The sequence below is a fragment of the Eschrichtius robustus genome, chromosome 5, assembly GCF_028021215.1.
Source record: "Eschrichtius robustus isolate mEscRob2 chromosome 5, mEscRob2.pri, whole genome shotgun sequence".
NCBI lineage: Eukaryota > Metazoa > Chordata > Mammalia > Artiodactyla > Eschrichtiidae > Eschrichtius > Eschrichtius robustus.
The window spans coordinates 9,819,242-9,847,139 of NC_090828.1; the positions used below are offsets into that span (position 1 = coordinate 9,819,242).

The 27,898-nt window shown below is 42.1% G+C and overlaps 1 protein-coding gene across 1 annotated transcript in view; it reads left to right on the plus strand.

The window, feature by feature from the left end:
• Positions 1–27,898, plus strand: part of DNER (delta/notch like EGF repeat containing) — a 332,382-nt gene that overhangs the window by 96,863 nt on the left and 207,621 nt on the right. The window contains exon 2 of the mRNA XM_068543746.1: positions 26,673–26,978. Coding sequence (XP_068399847.1) covers positions 26,673–26,978 — 306 coding nt within the window. The remainder of the gene's footprint in view (positions 1–26,672; positions 26,979–27,898) is intronic.

Here is a 27,898-nt window from a genome sequence, read left to right on the forward strand (position 1 = left end):
GCGGCGGCAGAGGCCGGCATGCCGCTGCACCAGCCTGCGGCGCGCCGTGCGTTCTCCCGGGGAAGTTGTCCCTGGATCACGGGACCCTAGCAGTGGCGGGCTGCACAGGCTCCCGGGAGGGGCGGTGTGGAGAGTGACCTGTGCTCGCACACAGGCTTCTTGGTGGCGGCAGCAGCGGCCTTAGTGTCTCATGCCCGTCTCTGGGGTCTGCGCTGATCGCCGTGGCTCGCGCCCGTCTCTGGAGCTCGTTTAGGCGGCGCTCTGAATCCCCTCTCCTCGCGCACCAGGAAACAAAGAGGGAAGAAAAAGTTTCTTGCCTGTTCGGCAACTCCAGACCTTTTCCTGGACTCCCTCCCGGCTAGCCGTGGTGCACTAGCCCCCTTCAGGCTGTGATCACGCAGCGAACCTCAGTCCTCTCCCTGCGATCCGACCAAAGCCCGAGCCTCAGCTCCCAGCCCCCGCCCACCCCGGCAGGGGAGCAGGCAAGCCTCTCGGGCTGGTGAGCGCTGCTCGGCGCCGAGCCTCTGTGCGGGAGTCTCTCCGCTTTGCCCTCCGCACCCCTGTGGCTGTGCTCTCCTCCGTGGCTCCGAAGCTTCCCGCCTCCGCCACCCGCAGTCTCCGCCCACGAAGGGCCTTCCTAGTGTGTGGAAACCTTTCCTCCTTCACGGCTCCCTCCCACTGGGGCAGGTCCCGTCCCTATTCTTTTGTCTCTGTTGTTTCTTTTTTCTTTTGCCCTACCCAGGTATCTGGGGAGTTTCTTGCCTTTTCGGAGGTCTTGGTCTTCTGCCAGCGTTCAGTAGGTGTTCTGTAGGAGTTGTTCCACATGTAGATGTATTTCTGATGTATTTGTGGGGAGGAAGGTGATCTCCGCATCTTACTCTTCCGCCATCTTGAATCTCCTCCTCTCCTTTACTTCTGTTTAGATGCTGAGGCAGCCGGATGTTTTACTTACAGGCAAATAGGCTATTAATATACATTCATGTATTTCAGGTATTCCACAAAATATTATAAAATATGCATAAATAATATAAATATATATCAATAATATATAATAATCAGAGTGGAAATCACTGTAGTAATATTATATCCACTATTATTCAATTATTAAAAAATACAGTATTGGCCATTTTCCTAGCATGTGGTAAGTTACTTGTTTTCCAGTTACCTGAACTTTACTCTTTAAGTTCTGATATTTTTCTTTGCAGTCATTTTTCAGGAAAGGCCCCCAGTGCACTGTATGTGTCAGCAGAACATACAGAACATAATTTAACCTTTTTGTTGACTCAAGAGCATGGTTTTGAGCATTAATTGCAGATTGTTCGGTAACTACAGCCATCTCCAAGTGACCGGAAGGCGTGGGCTGGTGCCTCTCCACCCAGCGGCCTCAGACGGCCAACATGTTGATTCCATGTTTCTCCCTTTTATGTATTTTGCTGCTTCTCCATGCTTATGTCAGTGACTCAGTCTATAGCAACAACTTCTCTTTCTAATATGTTGCTTCTAATTTATTTTGGGCTGTGAAACCAGATAATCTATTTTTTTAGGTTCGTCTTCAAAATGAGAATAAACTATTCTGATCAAAAGCCATGTCTGTGAGTATAGTGTATGGTTGTTCAATGAGTTTAAAAATCATTAGGATTTTAAGTTATGTTTAATGGCATATGCTAAGTAGGTGAATTAATATACAAAATTTTGATTGGACTGTGAGACCACATTGAGGTGTTAAAAGAAAAACACAGAGGAATTTTAAAAAGGCAATATCATTTCATTTGGTTTGTATGAAAGTTCCTGAATTGGCATACCTCCAAATTACTAAGTTAAGCAAATTTACTAAATTAGTCAACCTCAGTCTACAAATCGTCACAAATAGAATATGAAATACGCAACATTAGGATTTGAAAGGCCACTGGAGCGTGATGCTGGGTGGAAGAACTGAGGCTTGTGGAGTCAGAATTCAAGGAGGTGGACTGCGTGTCCTGTTTAGGTCACTTGGGCACCAGCTCTGTGGTGCTGATTAAGTATGGTGAGCTACATTTTCACTTTACGTGAGGGTCCTTGAAAATGGGTCTTCATGAAACCAACAGAGGTTGCATCGAGAATTACTGAGCTGCCGATATTCTGGAATCACATGTAAGACACACATTAAAAAATATCTGGTGTGGTTCCCTTTTTCAGTCCTGTATTTTTCTCAGGGAGGAAGTGGTGAGAACTCTTGCCCAAGTGAATTGTTTTGGCTTTGTGTTATCTTCTTCCTAGACTGGAAATGTTGTCTTCTTTGGGACCTTCACGCCGTGTAGCTTTTTGTTGTATAACAACACTAAATATTTCCTTCTACCTCCAGAAAGTATGGAATTTTGGATCCACTGTTTCCTGGCTGGTACCATATGTGATTAAAAAAAAAGAGTTGTTATGATCTTTCTGCATGTATTATTTTCCTCTTAGGATATAGGACTGGCGGGCTCTGAAGGCCATTAGGTGCAGCCCTTCATGCAGGGAAAGGGTGGTTATTTTCATTTGACAGATGCAGAAAACCAAAGCTTAAGGACAGGTGACTTGTCCAGGCTCAGAGGACTGGGGACTGGCTTTCTGATCTGGGACCCTTTTCATGCTTATTACACACTCTTTTTCCCTGGCTTCTTTATGAAGTACAGAAATAAATTACTTAAAATATTAGAAAAACAAATGCCAACTTTTTTTTTGATACAAAATTGAAGTATGAAGGAATACAACTAATGTGCTTGATAGGTCTGTTTTAACATCCCTTTTCAGAGGGCTGTTAGTTGTTGAGAACAGTTGTATCTAAGCAAAACTAATCTGAAAAATAATTTTTCATTATCTAAATTATGAGAACTTATTTGGAATAATTGTCACAGGTGACAAAGGTTTAATTCAAATGAGAAGCAAATCAGTGTTTTAAATAGTTCTATATAATTAGGTTGCAATTATTTGAATAAATTAGATCTAAATCCTGGAAACTGTGTCATAATCTCTCTTCTAGAATGCAAATTTATTGCTATAGAATCAAGAAAGGGAGCTTTTTCTTTTTTTCTTTTAAAATTTACCATTATCTCTATACTGATTTTTTGTCATCAAGCTAATGTTGAGCTTCGATAAATAAGATCAAGTGGGATAAAGGATTTCCTATTTACTGAATTTGGTTTGTGTAATTTGAAATTACTGTGAGGTTGAAGTGCCTGCTTTTCATTTGTTAATATCTCTATGGTGGATGTGCTCTGGTGTTGGCAAATATCAGTCATATTCAGGGCCTCTCTGTGGCAGGTTGTCACAACAGAGCTAGAGCAACCTGCATCAGACCCTCCCATCTACATAACCAGGCCAGTTCTCGGCCCAGTGACCAGGATGGGCCACACGTCCAGGTAGACACTATGATTTAAGGTTCATTAGGAATGGCGTCACCCCAGGGTATTAGGGATTAATAGCATTGTAGATGTCAGACCTTCCAAGGGCTAGACTTTAGACAACTCTATCCTTTTTACCTGTGATACCCAGAGACGGGGATGACTGCATAAGTGGATGGAGCTCGCCATGGTAGTATTCTCTCTTCTACGGCAGTGTTTCTGGGCACAGAGAAGGGAAGGAGGGACACACACTATCTAGGAGTGTATTTTCGGGGAGGTCTGTGAATTGGCTGAAATGATACGTAATGTGTGCTCTCATTTTGATAACAGCACCCTGGATCAGAGATGACCACTTTATAATTGGGTATACTCTAAGAATCAGGGCTTGATTGTGTTTACCATAACTGACTAATGAGAAAAAACAGCAGTAATAAATAAATGATGTATTTGCTTCAAGTAAGGGTCAAAAGTCACCATGGCACCATACGACAGAGGTTTTTTTTTTTAAAATTTTTATTTATTTATTTATTTATTTATTTATGGCTGTGTTGGGTCTTCGTTTCTGTGCGAGGGCTTTCTCTAGTTGCGGCAAGCGGGGGCCACTCTTCATCACGGTGCGCGGGCCTCTCACTATCGCGGCCTCTCTTGTTGCGGAGCACAGGCTCCAGACGCGCAGGCTCAGTAGTTGTGGCTCACGGGCCCAGTCGCTCCGCGGCACGTGGGATCTTCCCAGACCAGGGCTCGAACCCGTGTCCCCTGCATTGGTAGGCAGACTCTCAACCACTGCGTCACCAGGGAAGCCCCACGACAGAGGTTTGAAGATGGGTTGAATGCGGAGAGGATGCGGGAGGATTTAACGTCACAGTGGCCCTCGTGGCCCTGGTGGTAGCGTGGGTGGGCAAGCTCAAGAGCACCTTCATGCAGCACGGTCACCTTGTGAATAGCCAACTGGCTACAGCAAAACAGTATCCTCTGCTACATTAAATTAATTTACATTTGATTCGTTTGTCATTTGTGATAAAATTTTTAATTTTTATTTTATATTTTTGTATCATTTTGAGCAACAACTTCAATTTCAATTGTGGTCCGGTGAGGATCTGTGCTACTTGTTTGCCAGTAACAGGGGTCCCTTTCTTTTTCAAGTTTGATACATTTCTCTGCTCCTTGATGACCCAGACTCTCCGAAACCCAGACTCTTTACTGGATCTTACCTACCTGCTCTTCCCGTAGCTGCTTGCATTGTAGTTAACTGTCGAGAGGAATTGTTTTTTGGCCACCAGGATCATAGTGCAGGGGTGACCACCGAAGGAACCCTGTGCTTTGTCCTCTAGAGAACAATTCTAAACCCTCGCTTTGGACCATTTGGAAGGTGCGCGTCAGGGTGGGAAAATGTTGCCGACTGCCCTGCCTTATTGAAGATTAGGGCTGTCAACCGGGGGCTCCTCCTTTCCTGCTTGTTTGAAGCCATTTCCCTGATTCAGAGCTGAGTGACAGATGTGGTGTTGCAGGCTGTGCAGGAAGAGCCGACAGGGAAATGTGACCCAGTAAAGCTGCCTCGGTCTCTAGCCTGCACCTACTGTGACTTCAAAAACTAGCTTCCAAGGGCCCTTTCAAAAAATAGCATCCTCATAACAGGCTGCCACTTTCTGGGAATGTTTTCGAGGCATCCATTCTTCTGTCAAAAAGCATCAGCTCTGCTGATGTTCATGGGGAATTAAGAAAAATCAGGAAAGTTTGAAGAAAGGGGAGCATAAGGTTGTGAGAGGGGTTAGAAGACAGAGTTTGAAGTCTGTGTAGCGCCTCTCCAGGTTGTTCTAGACAGACTTGGGTGATTCCTGTGTATCACTCCAAGAATAAGATGTTATCAATGTGACTGCTGGTCCTGATCGTACAGAATGTTCGACGTCAAGTGACTGTATCTTGGGTCATGTGAGGTAAATACAACCTCGTAGTAAAATCTATTATCCTGTACATTTGATTTCCCCAACCAGCCATGAAGAAAGTGGGGACTGGTCTCTTGATTTTACATATGATGAAACTGTAATTCAAAGTCTCTGTTCACTTAGTAGAGGAGGTGGGGCTGGGACCCAAGGCCAAGAGCCCAGGCTCTTAGCTCTGTTCTTTGCCTGGTCCTTTAACTTAGAGAAAACCCTGGTCTAGCCCAGAAAAACTGCAAAAAAGTCTTTTGGATCCACAGACCTACCTCTTGCCTCAAGAAATAGTGATTCTGCCAATGAAATGCCCTGTAGGAGGGTCTAGAAAGAGGTTAGGAAGCCGGGCAGAGATAAAGCTGAGGGTAGAATGAGTGTCGAGCTGGTCTCACTTGCTCCCAGTGGTAGTGAACTCTGGTGAGGCTGGGCAGGTTGGAGAAAACTCAAACATTCCATCTAGCTGTGTTTCATATTTTTTTTCTGACGTATCTCAAATTCCCAGATACTCACTTTGAAGTATAAAACTCAAACTTTTTGGGTGGGCAGACATAAAATTACTTTTGCTTTACTCCTGACTTTCCTTGTCTATGCCATAAAGGCCTTCATTAGGGTGTATAATTAGAATTTAAGGCTCAGCAGTTCTGAAGAGCGGCCGAAAAAAAGATGATTTTCTGACTTAATAGTAGGTATAGTCATTTGTTTCCCAAGGTATGCTCAGATTCACCTGGCTCCAGCTGTCCTTCCTGAAAGGTGAAGGAGCAAAAGAAAAAATCCAGACAACTTAGCAGTTCTTGTGTTTTTTTTCTGGGGGGGGGGGGGAAGGTAAAATACAGTAAAAACAAACTATGCCATATATTATGTTTGTGGTGTGTGTTCACATCTCTTGCATCTCAGATTTCTCACCTATCAAATGTAGTTGATAACACTTGCCTAACAGGATTATTTTGACGTTTAGAAATCATGTTTGTAACACTTATAGCACCGCTACAGAACATTCACTCAGTATATGGGAATTTCTATCATCACTTTTATTTTCTACACAATATACCGATGGGTCATGTCTCATAAGCTGAGGGTGATGTGACTATAATTCAGGTGATCTGCCTCTTTTGCACTCATATATTTGAACGCTTGATTATGCTTTTTACAATAGTGTGCATTGATTGCCAAACTACTAAAAATGCTACCATAGTTATTGGTAATGCTGTTTGGATTTTATTTCTTCCCTTTAACAGCAAAACTTCTGTTTTGGGAAGCAATTATTTATAGAATGAACTGGCTATTAATCTATATTACAGTGATCCAAATTAGATCTTTTAATAAAGCTTTGTTTGCCAAAAATCTTCCCTGCAGAGTTGGAGACAATAAAGTGACTGGTAACTGGACCTCACGTCAGACATGTTGCGATGCAAATGTTGTTGTAATGAGGACACAAATGCGATTGAATTTTAAATAGAGCTGAGCCATTGTTTCATTTTATTGCAAGTCCCCTGTACTTTGTCTTAACTATGCAAACACATATTCTGGTCAAAATAATTTTGTATATTGGACTAGGTTCTTGCTTTCTAGTACATAGGAATGTAGCTGGTGGTGCTGCCACTTTAAGATTTCACAGTAACTCCGCCAGTTCTCCCTCCGTTTGTGAATAGACGTGAGAATAAAATCAATTCATAGACTTATTCACAGGATCTCGAGGTTAGCACAGAGGACCAAACATAACTGGTTTGGAACTCGCCGTGCCTCGTGTTGCTCCGAACAGAAGATGAGCCGAGCACGGTGATGGTGCACCCCACCCCCATCTTCAGGCCATTCTTGCCAAGTGCAAAGGAGGGTGAGTCTCGAATTGTTCCAGTCGGTGCTGGGCCCACAGCTGGCTAGCGTGCTGGAGCTGGCGCTGTCTCAGTGGGCACCCCTCGTGGGCAGCCAGCACATCCTCGGTCCAGAATCTGCTGACACTTTGTACCCAGAACCCTCCTCTCCCTGACCTGAGGCGCCCTTGCTGGCAGTAGCCGGCCCTACCACACAGCTCTTCCTTTACAGTATATATCGCTCTCTGGGTCATTAAAAAAATTCATTTGTCTTTTTACTGAGGTATACTTGACATATTAATTAGTTTGAGGTATACAACATAAAGCTTTGATATTTGTATACATTGCAAGATGGTCACCACAATGTCTACTTAACATCCATCACCATACATAGCTACAAAAATGTTTCTTCTTGTGATGAGAACTTTTAAGATTTACTCTCTTAGCAAGTTTCAAATATGCGATATAGTACTATGAAGTATAGTCATCATCCCCAGGACTTATTTATTTTGTAACTGGAAGTTTGTACATTTTGATCCCCTTCACCCATTTTACCCCTGCCCCCCACCATTGGCGACCACCAGTCTGTTTTGTGTATCTGTGGGCTTGTTTTTTTAAAAAATATTCTACATATAAGTGAGATCATATGGTGTTTGTCTTTCTCTGCCTTATTTCACTTATCATAACGCTCTCAAGGTCCATCCATATCGTTGCAAAAGGCAAGATTTCATCCTTTTTTAAAGCTGCACTTAGGGACCCTGTGAACTCATGTGACCTCACAGGACCTTGTATTTTTTCTCACTAAAGGAAGATGAAACCTTTTTGCCTGCCTGCCTGCCTGCCTCTCGAGGTGGTTATGGGATCTCTCAGAGCAGCGTCAATCGCATGCATTGTCAGCCCGCTGATTTCAATCATTGATCAGTAAACTTGTTCTCTCTGTGCTCTGTATACTGTTCTCTGGAAATGTCAGCTATTTGGCTTTCTTAGGAGATGAAGACTAGTAGACAGCTGAGCATCCAGATTGTTGCACTTTCTACAATTTTAAGTGGCAGAACTTTGGGAATTTACTTTTTATGGAAGTCATTTATAGAGTGATGCATGTGATGCAGAACTTTTATGTATTACCTCACAACAAACTCTCTGATATAAGCCAGAGGGTCCCAAACTTTCTTGGTTTATGGTGGTCTTAGCATCACAGTAAATTTTTTACAGAACCTTAGGCCAAAACAAATAGATAATGCTGCATTTACGAAATAATGTTAAAGAAAAATCAGAGCCGGAAGTAGGTAAAGTGACAAAAACAGATTTTATTCAGGACAATTGAGATAGCGGAAAAGGAACCTCAGCCTAGAACTGGGCTCGGTTGTGAATACAGCCTGGGCAAGTGGGAATTTATAGCAGAGAGCAGGTAGGGGTCAGTGGATGGAAGATTGCTAAGAGGAAACATCAAGGGCAAGGAGAGATTCTGGCTAAACTGACCTAACAGGATTCTTGCTAAAACTGTGCAATGTAGAAACAAACACAGAAGTTCAAGAGTCAAAACCTAGTTGAAAAATTCAAGGGAGCTTAAGGAGAGTTTGGTCAAGGAGAGGATCTTTGTCAGTAGAGTTAGGTCCCAGCAACTCTGCCCCTAACAACGTTGTAACTGAAAAAATACTGCACATACATTGAAAGAAAAAAATCATAACTTTTATCTTGTTCTTAAATAACAATGGTTATATACTAACGGGGGACGTGTGCCTGCTGGGTACTCACAGCTCCTCAAATCGATCACCGCCATCCTCATTTCCCGTTCATGTTGACTTTCATGGGGTATTTGCTTTTTTATCACAGCAATTGCTGCAAACCCAGCTTTGGCAAGATCTGATGTCATCAAAAGAAATGTAGTGGGATCTCCAGCCCTGGGCATATATCTGGATAAAACTATAATTCAAAAAGATACATGCACCCCTGTGTTCATAGCAGCACTATTTGCAATAGGCAAGACATGGAAACAACCTAAACGTCCATCAGCAGATGAATGGATAAAGAAGGTGTGGTACATATATACAATGGAATATTACTCAGCCATGAAAAACGAAATAATGCCATTTGCAGCAACATGGATAGACCTAGAGATTATCATACTAAGTGAAGTAAGTCAGAAAGAGAAAGAGAAATATCATATGATATCACTTATACGTGGAATCTAAAATATGACACAAATGAACTTATCTACTAGACAGAAACAGACTCACAGACATAGAGAACAGACTAGTGGTTGCCAAGTGGGAGGGAGTGTGGGGGAGGAATGAATTGGGAGTTTGGGATTAGCAGGTGCAAACTATTATACATAGAATAGATAAACAACAAGCTCCTACTGTATAGCACAGGGAACTATATTCAATATCCTGTGATAAACTATCATGAAAAAGAATATGAAAAAGAATGTATATATATATATGTATAACTGAATCACTTTGCTGTACAGCAGAAATTAACACAACACTGTAAATCAACTATACTTCAATAAAATAAATTAATAAAAATGTGGTGGGATATAATGTTGGAACCATGAACTACCTCTATCTGGGTGTTCTCAGTGTCTGGCAGATGTTGTGTATCCTGTGTTCCCTTTGAAAATTAGAAGAAAATCTACATAATCCTGGGTGTTGCTGTGCCTTCACTGCAGTGGCCCACGATGCTTTGTCACCCGTGTTGGGAGCTGTGGATGTACGCAGCGTATGCATCGCTATTGCCGTTAGACAGGTGTGGAAATGGCTTGGAGTTGCCCAGCGTGCACGAGTCTCATGAAAGGACCCCAGTCGGGAACCCGGTCCTTCTGAATGGTCTTCCAGTATGTTATGGGTGGTCAAGGAAATGATGCCCTCTGTGCAGGGCCAGATGGAGCAGTGGAAATCCATCCTGGGCCATCCTCAGGAACAGCAGCTGCATATGCCCCTCTGGATGGTGTGGAAGACAGAACTGTCCTTCTGAACGTGGATCTCAGTCATGAAGGGAGAACAGGTGTCTTTCTGAATAATATTCTTCTAAGTGAACTGAATGCTCTTCAGGAAACCACTCTCTTCTTCAGGGTTCACTGACTTTGAAGCTACTTTGAGTGTTTCTTATCAAATTCTGCAGCATGACACAGTGGACCATAAACACCGCCTTTTCTGTACCATTCACACTCTTCATTGATAAAGGGCACGCATCCTTCATGTTTGTTTCTGGACCTGTGCTTAGGTTTATTGGGTGTGGCTCATTCCAAAGTCTGAGAACTTTTCATCATCGAAGCAAATGGCACCAGGTCATTTTTACTATTTTAACTCTGAACAGAACTGGAAACACAAAGAACATTAAAAGAATCCTCTCTACAACTACACAGTTACTTTAATTCCTGTTATAGTTTTTGCAAGGTGGATTGCTTTTTCTCAGGAGATTTCGGATGTGATGAAGTTTCATGTTCTGAATATTTCTAGCTGATGGGTTGAATCAGTAATGTAATTCTTGGGAAGGAGGTAGTAAAAATATTTCCAGGCATTACTTCTGTCTCATTGGCAGAGCTCTATAATCATTTAGCTTTTTTTTAAAAATTAAAGCTATAAAAAGTGGATTGTATAATCCATGTAAGAAAGTTGTCTTTGTCTTTTCCTGCATTAGGTGATACATATGAGCAGCGACGTGTGACAGTGTTGATTTGTCTACAGTGTTTATCATCTGTGTCCCTCCGCCAGCACCATGGGAGCAGGGGCTCTGGCTGTCCCCAGGGTCTAGTGCAGGGATCAGCAAACTTTTTCTGCCAAGGGCTGGGTAGTAGATATTTTTGGCTTTGTGAATCACATGGTCTCTGTGGCAGCTATGCAACTCTGCTGATGTAGGGTCTAAGCAGCGAATAATAAGTTTTGTGTTCCAGTAAAACTTTATTGATGGATCCTGAATTTTGAATCTCATATGATTTTCCACATGATGTGAAATAGTCTCTTCCTTTGGATTTTTTTCAACCTTTTAAAAATGTAAAAATCATTCTTACTTTACAGGCTGGATAGATAGAGATGGTGGGCTGGATTTGGCCTGTGGGCCAAAGTGTTCTGAGCTCTGGGCTAGAGCAATGCCTGGCACACACAAGGTGCTCAGTAAGTATTTGTTAATGATGAAGATCACAGATTAAACTGAATTTTTATTATGAAATATTTCAAACACACAGAAAAGCACAGAGAATAATATAATTAGCATCTACTACTGAGATTCAGCAGACATCATTCTGTCATATTTGCTTCAGATTTTTTTATTTTTATAAAATAGCCAGATATCCTAAAAGTGCTACGAGAAAACTAATAGAGCTCATCAATGAATTCAGTAGAGTTTGGATATGATTGATTACTATAGCTTTGTAGTATAGTCAGAAGTCAGGGAACCTGATTCCTCCAGCTCCATTTTTCTTTCTCGAGATTGCTTTGGCAGACTTCCCTGGTGGTCCAGTGGATAAGATTCTGCGCTTCCACTGCAGGGGGCATGGGTTCAATCCCTGGTTGGAGAACTAAGATCCCACATGCCTCACGGTGTGGGCAAAAAAAAAAAAAAGAAAAAAAAAAAAGATTGCTTTGGCTATTCGGGGTCTTTTGTGTTTCCATACAAATTAAAAATTTTTTTGTTCTGCTTCTATGAAAAATGCCATTGGTAATTTGACAGGGATTGCATTGAATCTGTGGATTGCCTTGGGTAGTATAGTCATTTTGACAACATTGATTCTTCCAATCCAAGAACATGGTATGCCTTTCCATCTGTTTGTATCATCTGTGATTTCTTTCATCAGTGTCTTATAGTTTTCGGAGTACAGGTCTTTTGTCTCCTTAGGTAAGTTTATTCCTAGGTATTTTATTCTTTTTGATTCGAAGGTGAATGGGATTGTTTCCTTAATTTCTCTTTCTGATCTTTTGTTTTTAGTGTATAGAAATGCACCAGATTTCTGTGTATTAATTTTGTATCCTGCAAACTCCTCCCTGACCCCATTTCCCTTCCTCTCTATCCAGAAACTATTGTTATTCTGAGTTGATATATAAGCTTTCTGTCTGTGTTTTTATATTTTTACAACATAGATATAAAATGTCTATAGGAGAGTCATACTGCACCTATCCTTCTGCAACTTGATTTTTTTTTTTCGCTCATTACTGTGTTTTTTCTCTGGCTGTCAGATGTAACTCTAGTGCATTCATTTAAATTTTCATGCGGTTTAATATATTCATCTTTTATAAGTCTTACTCAAGAGATTCTTTCCAACTTTGATATCATAAAGATAGTCTCCTATATTTTCATCTAGAGCAGGAATCAGCAAACTTTTTCTGCAGAGAGTCAGCGAGTAAATACTTTAGGCTTTGCTGGCCACATTTTCTCTTTTGCAACTACTCAACTCTGTGAAAGCAGCCACAGGCAATATGTAAACTAATGGGTGTGACTGTGTCCCAGTAAAATTTTATTTACAAAATCAGGTGATGGGCCAGATTTGGTCTGTGAACTGTAGTTTACTGACCCCTGATGTAAAAGTTTTGAGGTTATATTTTTGACATTTTAATATAAAATCCATCTGGAATTCATTTTTTTTGTGTGTGTGGGTGTATATGGCATGGATTACATACTTTAGCTACAGGGATCAGCAATTATTCAAATACCACTTACTAAATAGTTTATCCTTTTGCACTAATTTTTAATGCTTTCCCTGTTATATAAGAACTTCCTGTATACGCTAAATCTCTGCGCTCTTTTCTGACACATTGTTTAATTTGTCTATGCCTGTACCAATACTATATACTGTTACAACGATTATAGACTTGTAGTAAATTTTTATATCTGGTCAGGAAAATATATCTTTATTTTTCTTCAAATTATCTTGGAAATACTTGCCCCTTTCATCTCCTGTTTAAGTTTTTGGATCAATTTGACAAATTAGGAGAAAAAAGAATATGGGGTTTTGGTTGGAATTGTATCTTTCTGCCTGGATTAGTATTCTTTTTTTGTTTTTGTTTTTGTCCGCACCATGCGACTTGCAGTGTCTTAGTTCCCCAGGGATTGAACCGGGGGCCCACAGCAGTGAAAGCGCGGAGTCCTAACCACAGCACCGCCAGGAAATTCCCTGGATTAGTATTCTTATTACATGCTAGCTGATGACTGTGGACGGGTACTCTAATTCTCTGAGCCTCAGAGATATATACAGATAATTCTACTAAACTGGGTAGGGTTATAGTGAAAATGAAATGAGTTAAAACATGGAAAATGCTGGGAACTGTGCGATGCATAGTGTAAGCCCTCAGAAATCTTAGCTATGTACGCTATTAGTGTTCTTTGGTAGAAACCGTCTTATCAGAAGTATCAGGACAGTTAATCAGGCCAATTAAAATAAGCAAGGAAGTTAAGTGGGGAATCCTAAAAATGTTTCAAATATACCGTAAGCATCTTATTTTATCTTAAGATGTATAAATGTATATTCATGCAGTAGGGGAAAGGGTTCTGTTGAGTCTTTACCTGCGGTTCTACATGCTGATGGTGGTTTGTTTCCTTGTGCAGTTTGTAATTTTTTATTGTGAGCTCATTATAGTAAGTGTTTATGTGTGCACGTGTGTGTGTGAGTCTCACGTGCTCTGTGCTGTGAAAGTGTCACTCCATCACTCTGCTGGTTCTGGTCAAGTTTTTTTATGTGCGTTTCTTGGTTTAGGATTTCCACATCAAGGGGATGTTGTTAATTTCATGGGCTATTTATATGGAAGGTTTTGACTACTCCCAGGCAACTCTTTTTTTCATCCAAAGACCCTGGAGCTATGCCCGTTTTTCAGAGGTTTCTCCAGGCCTGCAGGTTGATATATCTCCAGACCACTTGCCTTTTAATAAACAGACAGGGTGGCTCTAAGAGGCTTTATGTATGGACTCAGGTATAGCTCCCCTACTTCTCCTGGGCCCAAGGCCACATTTCCCATCCCTGTGTGATTTATAGAATTCGGCCCCCCCCCCCCGCCCCCCCCAGTCCTTAGGTATTATTCCAGGTCCATAACCCCTGTGGTTAATGAAGAGCTAATGGCTCTGGTTTCGAGTCCTCTTCTCTTTTCATTTCTGAAAGTTGAGAATTTCTCTTCTCCCCTACCCTCTTTTAAAGTTCACCCTTGAATTAAAGCATTTTCTATGTTTTCTAAAATTGTTAAATGGTTTTAGCTGGAGTAGGGTCTGCCCATCAGTTCAATCTGTTCTAATAAAAGTCCTGAATAATGAAATTTCCCATCAATTAATCTTTTATTTTCTGTGTGCCTATAGTATTTACATATGCAAGAAAAGTGGCGGTGTCTATAATCTTTATGCAGTAACTTATTCACGTAGTCCGAGTTGGCCAGCATTACTAAATGTGATTGGTTTCATCAACATACTAAAACAATTCAGAGGGTGCTCTGTGCTCAAAAGTTAGTGTGCTGAAAAACCCTTAATTCTACATGGTTATGTCTTACTGACTGTTTTTCCAGTGTGGTTTTCCACCCTTCTAATTTCATGCCTAAATTGGAAACGCTAAATATTTGTGTATTTAAAGAGATCATTTGTATGATCAGTATTGAGTGCTTTCAGAGCCACAGTGCCTCTGCTGTACCACTTCTGTAGACATAACTATACAGGCGCCAGCTCTCTGCTGATTTAAGGTTTAGCTCGTCGTGGTCGAGGAAACGGCTCTGTGTCTGAAAGACAATGCATTGAAGGCACTCTGAATGTTCTCTCTTCTGCTTCCCGGTAAAGCAGTCCCCTGTCCGTAGGGCTGCACAGTTAAGGCGGTGGTGGTTTTCTATCCTTGTGCCTCCCCTCCCTGCCCTAACTCCCAGGCTGCAGACACTCCAGTCTCTGTGACCTTCCTCTTTTCTGTGCTTCACAACCCATGGCTGTTTCTAGTTGGCAGGGCTTTCATGGATGACCTCTTCCACTCTCAGCCCTGTTCTATTCCTTTATTAGTTTTCCTTTAGCTTCTTTTGTCTTTCATAACGTTAAAGGTCCTCTCAGCTTCCTCTTGGAAAAACACTTGGCCTTTTAGTAGATGTTAGCCAATCAGAGGGCTTCTTTCCAACTGTGCCCCGAGATGACTAATGTGAGCGTGCATGCTCTTTTGGGGTCTTTGGCTTTTGTGGATTTAAAAACAATTGCTAATGGATATCCAGGGCCTGCTCTTTTGGTGGTTAGAATTTCATTTTTTTTTTCTTTCTAGCTTTTCTTCTTAGTGAAGATCCCTACATGAAGCTTGCTGGTTCTAGAAGGCTTACCTCCAGGCACATGAAGTTGGACAAGAGGAAGACTTGAGATTTATCCGCAGGGCCACTGATTCTTGTCGTCATCTCCAGAGCAGATGGCTATTAAAATTAGAGCAGCTGTTTCCACTGAAGTTTAGGAAAGCTGAAAAGAGAGCAAAGAGAATTTTTGTGCCTGCAGAGAGAAAAGCACACATCAAAGTGGCCAAGGGGCCAGGCAGGTACACAAGCATACAGAACACTTTACAGCTTAGAGCAAAAGCCTTTCCCAAATAAGGTTTTGTACCCTGGTTTTACTGCATCCTAGAACTCTCCCCCAACTTTCCTTAAGGATCCGGGCTATCAAGCCTAGCAGGTATGGGCTCCGAGTGAAGAATGGTCTAAAAGAAAGCAATGCCCTCTCTGTTTCAGACAATAAATATTTAGTGAGTGCCTACTATGTTCCTGGTTCTACAGCTCCCTGCTACCCTACAGAAGTGTCATTTGTCATTTACAGCTATTTTAAGTAACAAAGAAATCAACACATTTTAATATTTGGAGACTACCTTTGGGGCCCCTAAGAAGCGTAAAAGGTTCTTTTGAAAGTGGGAGACTGACTTCAGTCCCCACTCTGGTATGATGTATTTCATTGGCTTCCCAAAGCTTCCAGGATGGCAACCAAACTCATTAGAATAACACAGAGGCTACTGTGTTGGGGCCTCTTCCCTGGCTCCCATGGCCTCGCGTGGCTTCTGTGTTGCTGGAGAGTCTCTGTGGAATCCTCGTGCTGTTCCACCATCTGGGAGGAACGTCAGGAAGGAACCTTGAGGTTGCTTTTGGGCAAAGGCAAGCTGGTGTCATCCTCTTTGCCAGAAGCTTCAGGGATATTTCAGGAACGGGAACTCTGGGTGCAGGAAACTCTCCAAATAGGGATGCCGTTCCTGACACTCATATAATGTTGGAAATCAACTCACTTCAATAAAAAAGATGGAAAAGGCAAAAAATTAGGGGTGCAGTTGACACTACTCTTGACGGTGTGATCTTTACCAGGGCCTCCTGCCGAGGGCAGTTGCCTGTCCATCTCAGGTAACACTGAGGGTGTGTGTCTCAGGTTGTGACACAGGTTACAGATGACAAAGACATTTCCTAGGAAAAAAAAAAGACATAAACAAAATACGTTTCTTTCACTTGGTGGGAAACGTCACCCAGAAAGGTGTAATCCCACACATGTGTGTACGATTCCACCCCAGACTTTAATGAACTAGCTCTTCTCAGGACAGAAGTCACCTTCCCCTATGTCTTCTCTCACTGCCAGTGTGGCTTGTCTGGGTCGAATCCCTGAGACCCCTCACCTTGGCTCTCTTTGCTGTGGGCGTGTTACACGCTATACTCTGCTCTCTCTGCATTTATCTGGGTAGGGCAGCCCCATTTGTCTGTATTCTTGGGGCTCAGACTTTGCTCTTTCGCACATTCCTGAAACTTGGTCAGCGTGCTGTTCATCCAGCAGACACTTGCTCCTACCAGTTTTCCTGGGGCTGTTTGTCTGGATGAGTGCAGAAGAAGATCTGACCTTTCCCAGCTCTTCACCCTGCCCAGACCCCCTCTAGGGCGGCATACTTGTAAAGGCTCCGTGCTCCTGGGCGTGCCTTCAGGCATCTCACATTCTGTGTATGCAGAATTGGATCGTTGAACAGAACCATGAACCAGGGCCTCTGGGCAGGCGTCTTCTCTCTCTCTGAGCTGAGCGGGCTCACTTCATGTTCTTTCAAAGGTCTGATAAGCTGAGTTTGGGGTCTGTTTGGGGCCTCTTCCTGACCCACTGGAAGGTGGCCTCTGACCCCTCTGGCTCCCCAAACTGCCCTTGTCAGTGCCAAATCCAGGGTCCACTTTTCAGTAATCGAGTTATCTTCCTCTAGTGGCCTCTGGCTATTAGCCACACTCTCCTTCGCAAACCCACTCCTTGACTTAAGGAGGTAAAATAAGACACTTTGGAATATGGGAAGAGGTTACAATTTGGAATCACTCAGTCTTCAGTTCACCTCTCAGCTGTGACACCTACCGTGTGTGACTTTGGGCTAGCTGCTTAACCTTTCTGAGCCTTAGCTCCCAGGATAAAGTGAGGATGATATCTATTTCATTGGATTGTTAAGAGCAAATGAGTTGAGACATGTAAGGGACCTGGTCCTATGGGCCCTCAACACATTTTAACTCTTGCCTGTAACTCCTTTTTCCCCTCTGTGAGAATGGTTTCCTGCCTCTTCCAACCCACCCTTCCCAGCCTCTGTGAGGCCTCACCCTCAGTGATTTTGTGGGTATGCAGTGCCACCCCTCTCCCACCTGCAACGTGCTGGTAACCAGGAGCGCTAGCTCATTCCTTCCCCCGCCAGCACCAGGTCTGTACTGACAGTCTCTTAAGGGCATCCCCTACTCAGTGTCCCTTAGGCAGCCAAATACCTTCCTTCCCCAAACAAAAACCATGACTTCCTGCTCCTTTCGAATCTTCTCTTCTTTCTGAATCCCACGTTTCAGTGAGTGACCTTACCCTTTACCTGCTGGTTCAGGCCAGAATCCCAGGAGTTCCCACGCACAGTCCCTTTCCTGCCTTACCCCCGTACCTAATCAGTTAGTCTCCAGCCCTACCGATTCTCCAGCCCCCCTTCACGTTTCCGTCTATGCTGACCCAGCCCTAGACATGGCCTGCAGCCCTCCTCACCCCGCTGATGGCGGTGGCTTCTTCCCACACTCCTGTGTCTCCAGATTGACCCCCTCAAATGCATCTAGCATTCTTGCTAGAGGGATTTTTCTAAAATGCTTCATCTGTCATAGCTCTACTTAAAATTCATTACGGATTTGCCTTCAGAGCCAAAGTCCAGTATACCACCAACTGGTCTTCATTGTTTACAGCAGCCCTCCTTTTAAAACTCCCTGGCAGACACTTCGGGCGTTCTCCAGTTAAGTAGAACTATTTGTAGTTCTCCTCTTACACCACCCATTTCATACCTCAGGGCCTTTGCAGTTGTTCCTTCTGGCAGGAGCCCCCTTTCCTGCTCTTCTTTCCTTGGGTAGCTCATCTTTAACCCTTGACACTTACTTCACACAGAAGGACCTCCTGGAGTCCCTTAGTGAGTTCACTGCCCCACTCTCTGTTTTTCATAGCACCCTGTAGGCATATCTCATGCTTTCATTCTTAGACCTACAATCCACTTGCTATCTATCTATCTATATCTATCTATTCCATTGTATGCATTTATTTATTTAGAAATATTTTAGAAACTTATTTTTAAATTAAAAAAATAAAATTGAAGTATAATTGATTTATATTAGTTTCAGTTGCAGTTTGCAATTTAATCTTTGTGTCTGGTGTGGGGGGGGGGAGTCAAGCTTAATTTTTTTCCCCATATGGTTATCGATTTATTGAAAAGACTATATTTATCACACTACTCTATTCCAGAAATGAATTGTCCATATATGGTTATTCTGTTTCTTGACTTTTTATTCCATTGTCCTAATTACTGCAGTTTTAAAGTTCCTTATTTTTTATAGAGCAAGCCTTCCCACATTGTTCTTCTTATTTAGGAGCGTCTGGGCTATTTGGGAACATTTCACACAAGAACAAAAAACACTGTTGTGATTTTCATTGTAGTTGCATTGAATCTGTAGGTCACGGGGGAAAATTTGAATCTTTGTAAAAAATAAGTGTTCTAATCTCTAACTAGACTCTCCTTCCATTTGTGTATGTCTTTTTTAATTTCTCTCAGTACTATTTTATAGCTCTTTGTTGAGGCCATGCACTTCTTTAGTTTGATTTATTCCTAGGGATTTTAAAAATATTGTAAACAACACCTTTCAAAAGATTTTATTTTTTGTTTCTGCTACATGGAGATGCAATCGTTCTTTTTCTTTTTCTTTTTTTTAAAAAAACCTTTTGACCTTGCATCTAGCAAACCTGCTGAAGTTCAATATTCTAATAACTTATCTGCATGCATAATCACATAGTCTGTGAATCATGACAATTTTGTTCCTGTTCAATCCTTGTAACTTCTTTTTACTCTTGCCTCCTTGCACTGGCTAGGACCTTTAGTGTAGTGTTCAGTTCCTTTGTTCTCAATTTCAGAGAGAACTTTTTCAACATTTCACCGGTAAGTATTACATTCTGAAGGTTTTTTTGTAGATACTCTTTATCAGAATAAAGAAGTTCCCTTGTATTCCTAGTTTTCTAAACATCTTCACTTTAAATGGATGTTGAATTTAATAAAATGCATTTCTTGCATCGGTTGAGATGATCATATGATCTTCATAGGAAGTTTCATTCCCATTTTGCTGCAGGCTGCTTTTCATGAATAGGCAGGGAGGTAAAAGTTGACATATTTCCTGTATTCATGACATTGTTGTTTTGTAAAAAGAGTTTGCTGGGATGTATGAGTGTCTGTGATGAGAGATGGGACAAGAATATATGCACTGGAATTTTTCTGTAAGTTTCTGATTCAAGGAACTGGTTTTTGAACGATTAAAAGAAAAAAGAAGAAAAAAAAGCATTTCATTGAGGCTGGCGTGCCCATGCCAGTAAGTAAATGCAGTTGAATGTTATCTCTTAGAATTTAGTTGAATATGGAGAGCAAGCGACAAAGGGTTTGCCAAGTTTCTGGAGAACAGTTATTTAATTTTGATATATCTGCAACGAGCAGGGATTAAAGATTCATCTGTATGAGTACTGACGGTGTGTGTTAGCTGGACTACAGCAAAGGGAGTGCAATTTCAAGATAATTTCTGAAAGTATCAGGTTTTAAAGAGATACCATGGAAAAGTTGGAAAATAATTGGACAAGCAGTGGTTTATTTTTAATGGATTCATTTCATGTCAAAAGTTTGAATTCTGCTTGTAATTTCCTTTTAGCCTACTTTCAGATGTGACTCAACCCACATGCAAAAACCAGGACAGGCTGATTTCAATAAGTGACTCAGAATTGAAAGGAAAAGTGGACTGCCCAGATTAGTCCTGGAATAATTTTTTTAGTAATTTAGAGTCCCTAATACAGAAGTAAAGAAATACCAAAACACGTGGGAATTAAGCTTATTTAGTGTATTTCACTAAGATATATAGTTCTTGTTTCAGTAAAGTGAATGAGCACTTTTATTATTTGGATTTGGGAAAAAAAAATTCATGGGATGCATTTCTTGGCCAAGACTACTACTGGCATAAGCACGGTAGTGATTTTTTTTTTTTTTTCGCACATTTTTACTCCTAGTGGGTAAGCAGTTGGTGTTGCAATATAGTTGAGATCTTTATTGAGGAAAGTGGGAAAAATTCCTTTTTAAGACAAAAATACTGTGACAGTTGGACCCCAACAGTGCGCATTTGTCTTTAAGCATGAAGATGACATTTCTAACCAGTGCAGTTCCTGTTTTGGACAAGAAACATGACATGAAGAACTGAAAGGACATTAGGGTTCTCTGGTCCCATCCCTTCCTTTTACAATTGAGAAGCTTGAGCCCCAGGAGCCTTCCTTGCCTGGTCCAAGATCACCCACCAATGGGAGTAGAGCCCCAGGCTTTCTCTGCTGTACCCCAGTGCTTCATGAGCAATTGATTATTATCATTTTTCCAGAAACCCCAAACTCCAAGTTCTGGGGTCTTCTTTGTCCTGGTCCCTCTCCCCCAGCTGGCAGATGCAGACACTCTCCTGCTATCTCAAGACCCTTGGGGTGGGTGGCTCCTCTCCACCCACCCTCCTCCAGCGTTCCACCTGTTTCTCTGTTTAGCCTCTGCAGTGGGCTGTCCATCATTCACCTCCATATAGTTCAGCTGATGGGTGGGAGGGGAGGGGGAGAATTTCCACATTTCTTCCAGGGCAGGGGAGATAGAGTGTGACCCTTTATTGTGGTCTTTCTTCATCGTGGATTATCCAGATAAGTTATTCCTTTGATAGTGCCACACCCTCAGAGTTTTTGATTAGTCGCTTGGAGCTGGGGAATCTGTATTTTAAAACGTTCCTTAAAGGATTCTGCTCAGACAAATTACTAAAATGATGGTCCTTTCTACTTTAAAAAATCTTTATTTGTACTTATACCCATACAAGTGAATATGTAACATTGTGTTTAAAAGTAGTATAAAAATGGCATGATTCTGTACAAATCATTCTGCATATTGCCAGTTTCTTTGTCCTCTTTACTGAGGTGTTTCTCTTTTATTGATATCTAGGAATCTATATTGTAAAGGACTTAGTCCTTTGTAATAGGTGGTACATATTTTCCTCCACCATATTGTTGCCTTTTGACTTTATTTATGGAGTCTTATGGATTTTCAAAACATTTTGATGGAATAAAATGCTTCAATCTGTTCCTTTGAGACAGTGGTTCTCAACTGGGGGTGGCTTTTCCCCAGGGGACACTGGCAATGTCTGGAGACGTTTTTGGTTGTCACAGCTGCCATTGTTGGTGGGAGGGTTCTCTTGGCATCCAGCAAGTGGAGATGAGGGATGCTGTTCAACATCCTACAATGTACAGGGCAACCCCTACGCCAAAGAATGCCCAGCCCAAAGAGTCACTAGTGCACAAGTTGAAAAATCCTGCTTTCAGGCTTTTGTTTTTGTTCCTTACTTAATAAGTCACCTCTTCTTCCTATAATACGAATATCTGTATCAAAATCTGTATTAAAAGTTCCTTAATTGATTCTGCTGCTCAGACAGTTTACTAAAACTCTGGCCCATTCTACTTATTTCTTAATGCCACACACAAACTCCCCCTCGGTTATTTCCCGTCTGTGTCTACACTCCTCTCTCAGTGCCCCGAGGCCACCGTGTCCCTCCCTCCCCGCAGGTGACCTGCGTGGCCTGGGCCAAGTGGCGTGTTCCATCAGTGTTTGTAGGCTCTGCTCCTGGGCTTCTTTGCATCCGTTTCCTCAGACACTCTTCCCATTGCTTGGATGACTCTGCCCACTGAACGTGGGTATAAATGAGGGAGGGAGGTGACCCCAGGTTTGCTCTGTGCTCCTCTGGACCCTCTGAAAACAGTCATGTCAATAGGAACCTCAACCGCAGAGCTGGAGCAGAACTTGACCTGTTCCACCCCAGCCCCTGGATGTGCGAGGAATGTGTATCCAGAGCAGGCAAGCAGCTCGCCCAAGCCGCTCAGCCACCTGCACACCAGGGCCGTCACCAGGATGCTGGGGGCTCACCTGCCTCCATTTTCGCCTAGAAAATTCTTTTCTGCTGCTGCTTTTGTGAGAGCTGCCACTGCCACCTAAGAGATGGTTTCTGAGACCTGCTCGTAAGCTGCTCATTTCTTAGCTGCAATCATCAAGCCCATTCTCTTTTTCAGTGTTAAGAACTTTAACTCAATCAAACACACGATCGTTAATGGTTGACACGCATACATGCAGGGTATTAGTTGACAATTAGACGGCTCAGGGCACGTCCAGGTTCATGTGTCTTACCCTTTTGCTGGACTGAGAGTTCTCTGAGGGCTCGGACTGGGCTTTCTTCATCCTCCTGACCCCTCTTCTAGGCATCCTACCTGGAACATCATAAGTGCCGGATAAATGGCACTTGAATTACTGATCAGCCACGTTGAGTTTTCTGTAAAAGTACAGGAGAAGTTGGAACAAAGTCCACCAAGTGTCTAAACTAGCATGGAAGGATCAGGAAGGTGGTTATGTTTCTCCCAGGCCCCACCATCACCAGGTAAGGCAGACGAAGGTGTTCGCGTGCGGCACTTTGCAGCGACCCTGGTAGCTTTGACGTATTGTATCTTAACGACCCCGTAAGTGGGCCTCTTTTATACCTGTTTTAAGTTTGACCTTTCATCCTTCTGTTTGTATGCTGCAGAGGGCGCTGGAATTGCCAAAAACACGGGCAGCACTCAGTTTAGGGAAGGAAAACAGGTCACGGCTAAAGTGTCACATGAGACTACCTTCAAATCATGAGTCCCGGGGCTGGCAGGCACCTTCGCTCTGACCTCACCCTGTATGCACCCCCATAAGCGCTCTTGATTGTAGTATAAATTATTTGACATAGGTGAAAAGTTGAAAATAAAATGTGAAAAGAATAGTTTTAGCTTAGCTCTATGATGTGAAAAAATTTGGTTTAAATAGATGAATTAATCTGATGCAATGAACATACAGCATTTAATAAATGAGCTTGTTGGTTGCTGTAAGCAGAAAACCATTAACCCATAGGCTTTCTCTTTGCTCTTCCTGCTGATATTACAAAGTCTTCATCCCTTTCCCCCCCCCATCATTAGAAGCTAGAAATTATAGCCAAGAAGGTATCACCTTGAATTTTGAGCATCCCCAAAGTCAGGTCTATTAATTACGATATTTTGCCTCATTATGCATTTTGGCAGTTTGCTTATAGTTCAAATGTAATGGGATTCAAGGGCAGTAGTGACCTCTGTAACAGAACTTTTTCCCTGTGAGATAAAATACACATACGAACTTAAAAAAACAACTCAATAAGCTGTGTACAGAAAAACAGGACTTACAATAAATATTTATGATGCCAAGATTTTGCTTAAAGGTTAATGATTGCATTTTATCCTTGTATTTGCTGTTAGGCAACTGAAAAGATTGTTTTCTTTTTAATGAAACTAGTCTGAAGTGTTAGAGGATAGAAAGGAAGGTAATTGTCATTGTTAGTGAAGCAACTAGGCGAAAACCCAAGGAAGTAGCATGAATATGACATGATTATTTTAAAGACGAGATCAATGATCTCGCAGTGCATTTAACGCCCTGCTTTGTATTCAGTGCATGTGTGTGTACATGTGTGTACGTGTGTGCACATGTGTGTACGTGTGTGCACCATCACATCATTCACTGTTTTGAGTCCCTGTAGAAATCTATACAACTGATAGTTTAATTTTTAGCTTCTGTCTTCTTTTCTCTACGCAGAGCGTTTCTCCCGGCCTTTTACGTTAGTCATTCCTTATTGAATCCCATGCTCTCCCTGCTTTCCTCTCATCTATCAAGCCTAGACAGCAGCACTTAGATGGTATTGTTTATCCTCAGCATATTTTTCTTTCGGCTCTTTATTCCCTCACTTGGTGGAGCTGACTCCTGGGCCTGGTGAATTGGGCCTTGCCCTGGGGCTGCCCTTCCCACCCAGCTCTCTCCACCAGCACCCACCCCGACACTGCCCACGAAGGGACGGACACAGTGACTCACCTTGATGGTCTCTGAGACTGGCAGTCACCAGCAGTAGGCTGTGGCGATGAGACAGAAGCCCTGGGGCATCTTTGGCCATCAGATTGGTAGTCTTTGCCTTGTGGTCTTTGCCTTGTCATTCCCTAAGCTGCACCATGGAGGTCTGCACTTCCAGAATTTATTTTTGTAACGATCTCTCCAATTTTTAAAAATGATTTAAATGTATTTCTATGTTTTTAGGCATGTGTTAAAAGTCTTAATTTGTGACTAGGTCAACCGTCAGATGAGCTGGTATCAGAAACCTGGTTTATATGTCCCCTTTATCCTAGCTAATTAAATTCTTCCTCCTTCTTGAGGTGATACCCATTCCACAAAGCCTTCCTAAAAATAAATCCAAAGCACGGGAACAGTATCAGGACTAAAGGAGCAGTTCAATCTGTCCCTCATCACACATTGCTTTTCAGATGTTGATTGATCTATCTGGCTTTATTTTTCCAGTGCTTTTTTAAAGAAACTCTACCATGTTTTCTGTGTTCCTCAACATGCTGGGAATAGAGCTGTGAACGTGGCAGATAAGTCCATGCACTGACGGGGCTCACATGTCTTTGGGAGACAAAAAAGGGATTTATTTTAGATTTCACGGTGAGGGAAGGCTTCTCGGAGGAGGTGACATTTGAGTAGAGAACTTTGTGAAATGAGGTAGAGAGCCATGCAAAGTCTGAGAGAAAAGCATTCCAGGCAGAGGGCCCAGCAGGTGCAAAGGCCCTGGGGTGGGAATGACCTTGGCATAGTGCAGGGACATAAAGAAGGTGAAGGGGGTTGAATGTAAGGGAAGAGGATAAAGTGTGGGAAGAGAGGACCTCAGGGATAGGAGGGGGCCAGATCAGGGAGGGCTTTGTCTGCCGGGGAAGGAGTTTGGATTTTACTTTGAGTTGATAAAGATTATAAATATTTTAAATTATTTACGCTTGAAATATTTTCTTCAGATACCAATCCATCTACTCTTATCTGAGATTTTGTGAAGGTTTTGCCAAGTGAGAGCATAGAATTAACAATGTGGTATTTTTGGAGCTTCATTTTATTCAGTCCAAAATCCCTTAATCTTCCTAAAGGAGTTTGCTGGAAATTGTGTAACAAGGGTCACTAGCAGAATGAGTAGCTGTTTTTCCAGGCAGAATTCTATCCATGTGTGTTTAAGTGTGAACTCATTTCAACAAGAGAAATTGAAGGTCCCATTTCTCTGTTGTCTATTATTCGCTCAATTCTATTACCAGCCCTGAGAAACCAGGGTCTAATTTTCTGTTATCATAGAAGCAAATGATAACTGAATAAGCTCTGTGAACATGCCTGAACCCTTGGGCTGTCTGGAGAGAAACATTGTTACGCTGCTTCATTTCACATTGTTTTTGTAGCACCTCCAGGTAATAACAAATGGCAAGTCAGAGGTCAGCAAAGGACTCAGCGATAAACACTTTCCTTAGAACATGAACACAATTTACAGATATGCAACTGAAATTTTATCTTCCACATCCAGCAGGGTAACATTTCTCTGTAATCACCCTCCAAAATAATCAGGTAGAAACTTTCATAGAACTCTGCTTAATATAAGTCACCACCATGCTCCCTTCTAGCATGCAGTTGTCACACAAACTGATCATTTTGGAAGCTTTTAATTGAATAACATCACCTTAAAGAGAATTGTTCATCAGGTAGGAAATTGGAAGACATAGGTAAGTGCATCTGTAGGGGGGATAAACTAGGCAGTCATTTCTCATGAGGGAACCTTGCAATGAATGGTCCAGGATGTGAAAGAGGAGATTTCAATTTAGATCCCTAGTATCGGTTGACTGGCAGTGAAAAATATCAAAGTTGGTATATTCCTAACGAGCCTCAGTTTTAACTATTTTTGTCTTAGAAAATTCCTCTAAAGAAGTATTCCTGAAATCAACATTATTTAGGGCCTTGGGGTGGGGGGGGCTCTTCCCCAATAACTACATACTTCCTTGTTGGATGCCTGTTATCTGTGGAAGGGTTAATGTTGGGATGACCTTGGGAGGCCCCCCTGCCCCAAACAGTACAAGTTGTTAAAAATGCATATTCCACAGGAACAGCGTTTCTGTTAGAGCTGCAGCTCTGAGCCACGGAGCTCATTTCCCAGAGACGGCGCCACTTTTCTTATGAGGGAATAATTGACCCATTTATGGTCTCGTTTCAGCTTGTTGCGGATCCTTGCGCCAGCAACCCGTGTCACCATGGCAACTGCAGCAGCAGCAGCAACAGCAGCGATGGCTACCTCTGCATTTGCAATGAAGGCTATGAAGGTCCAATCTGTGAACAGGCACTTCCCAGTGTCCCCGCCTCTGGCTGGACGGAGTCCATGGCACCCAGACAGCTTCAGCCTGTCCCCACCACCCAGGAGCCTGACATAATCCTGCCCCGCTCTCAGGCCACCATCACCCTGCCAACGTGGCAGCCGAAAACTGGGCAGAAAGTTGTAGAAATGAAATGGGATCAAGTGGAGGTGAGGACATTTTAGTGCATGTACTTTTATGGAAGAAACCAGTACAGTTAAAATAATTCCAGTGGTTCTGATATCAGCAATAAAAATGCAAGACCTTGAAGTTACACATTGAACAAAAGATATGCCAAACTTTTTTTCCTTTCTGCCTTTGTGTGTAGGAAATCTCTCCTGGTTGCGTAAATGGGACGTTTCGGTTATGATTGTTTTGTGAGCATAAGAAGAGTAAGCAAGAGAAGAAAATGAATGAAGTTATTTTCTGGAATGATAACCACATATATTTCTATGAGATAATCTTAGATTTGGGGACAGGCAGCTCAATGAAGAATATTATAAATGAACATATTACAGACCCTCCATTATTGACCTAATTTTCCTTCATGGAATTTTATGCTCCATTTTTTGTTTGTTTGTTATTGTTTAGGTTCTTTTGGTGGTAGGTTGCAGCACTTCAGTGGGATTTAGAAAAAAAAAACGCTATCACTGATTTTTAAAATATTTTGGAAATGCATTCGAGAATGAGATTTCCAAATTTTATTCATTTTGGCAACAGCAAATTCTGTTTATTGAATCTTGTCCAGTCTGGGTTTGGCTTATTGGATTTTCAAGCTCATCAAAAGTCCCATTCTGAGGATTTTCCAGCAGACCTTTAAAAGATGACATAAAGTATAAGTTTGCTAGCTAGAAGAATAGAAGAACAAATACAAAACGTGAGTTTGAGGTAACATCGATAAAGTGTAATTCCACTCCATATCGTGTCCTTTATATGACTTCCGTATAGACCTGTGGTTGTATATTGTTACAGGTTTTGTAGCTTAAATGAAAAAAAAAACCTACATAGACCTTTGTGTAGCATTTTTAGAGCCAAAGAATATGTCTAGAAATTTCGATTATTGTTATAAAAGAAGTAAGGCAGCATTTCT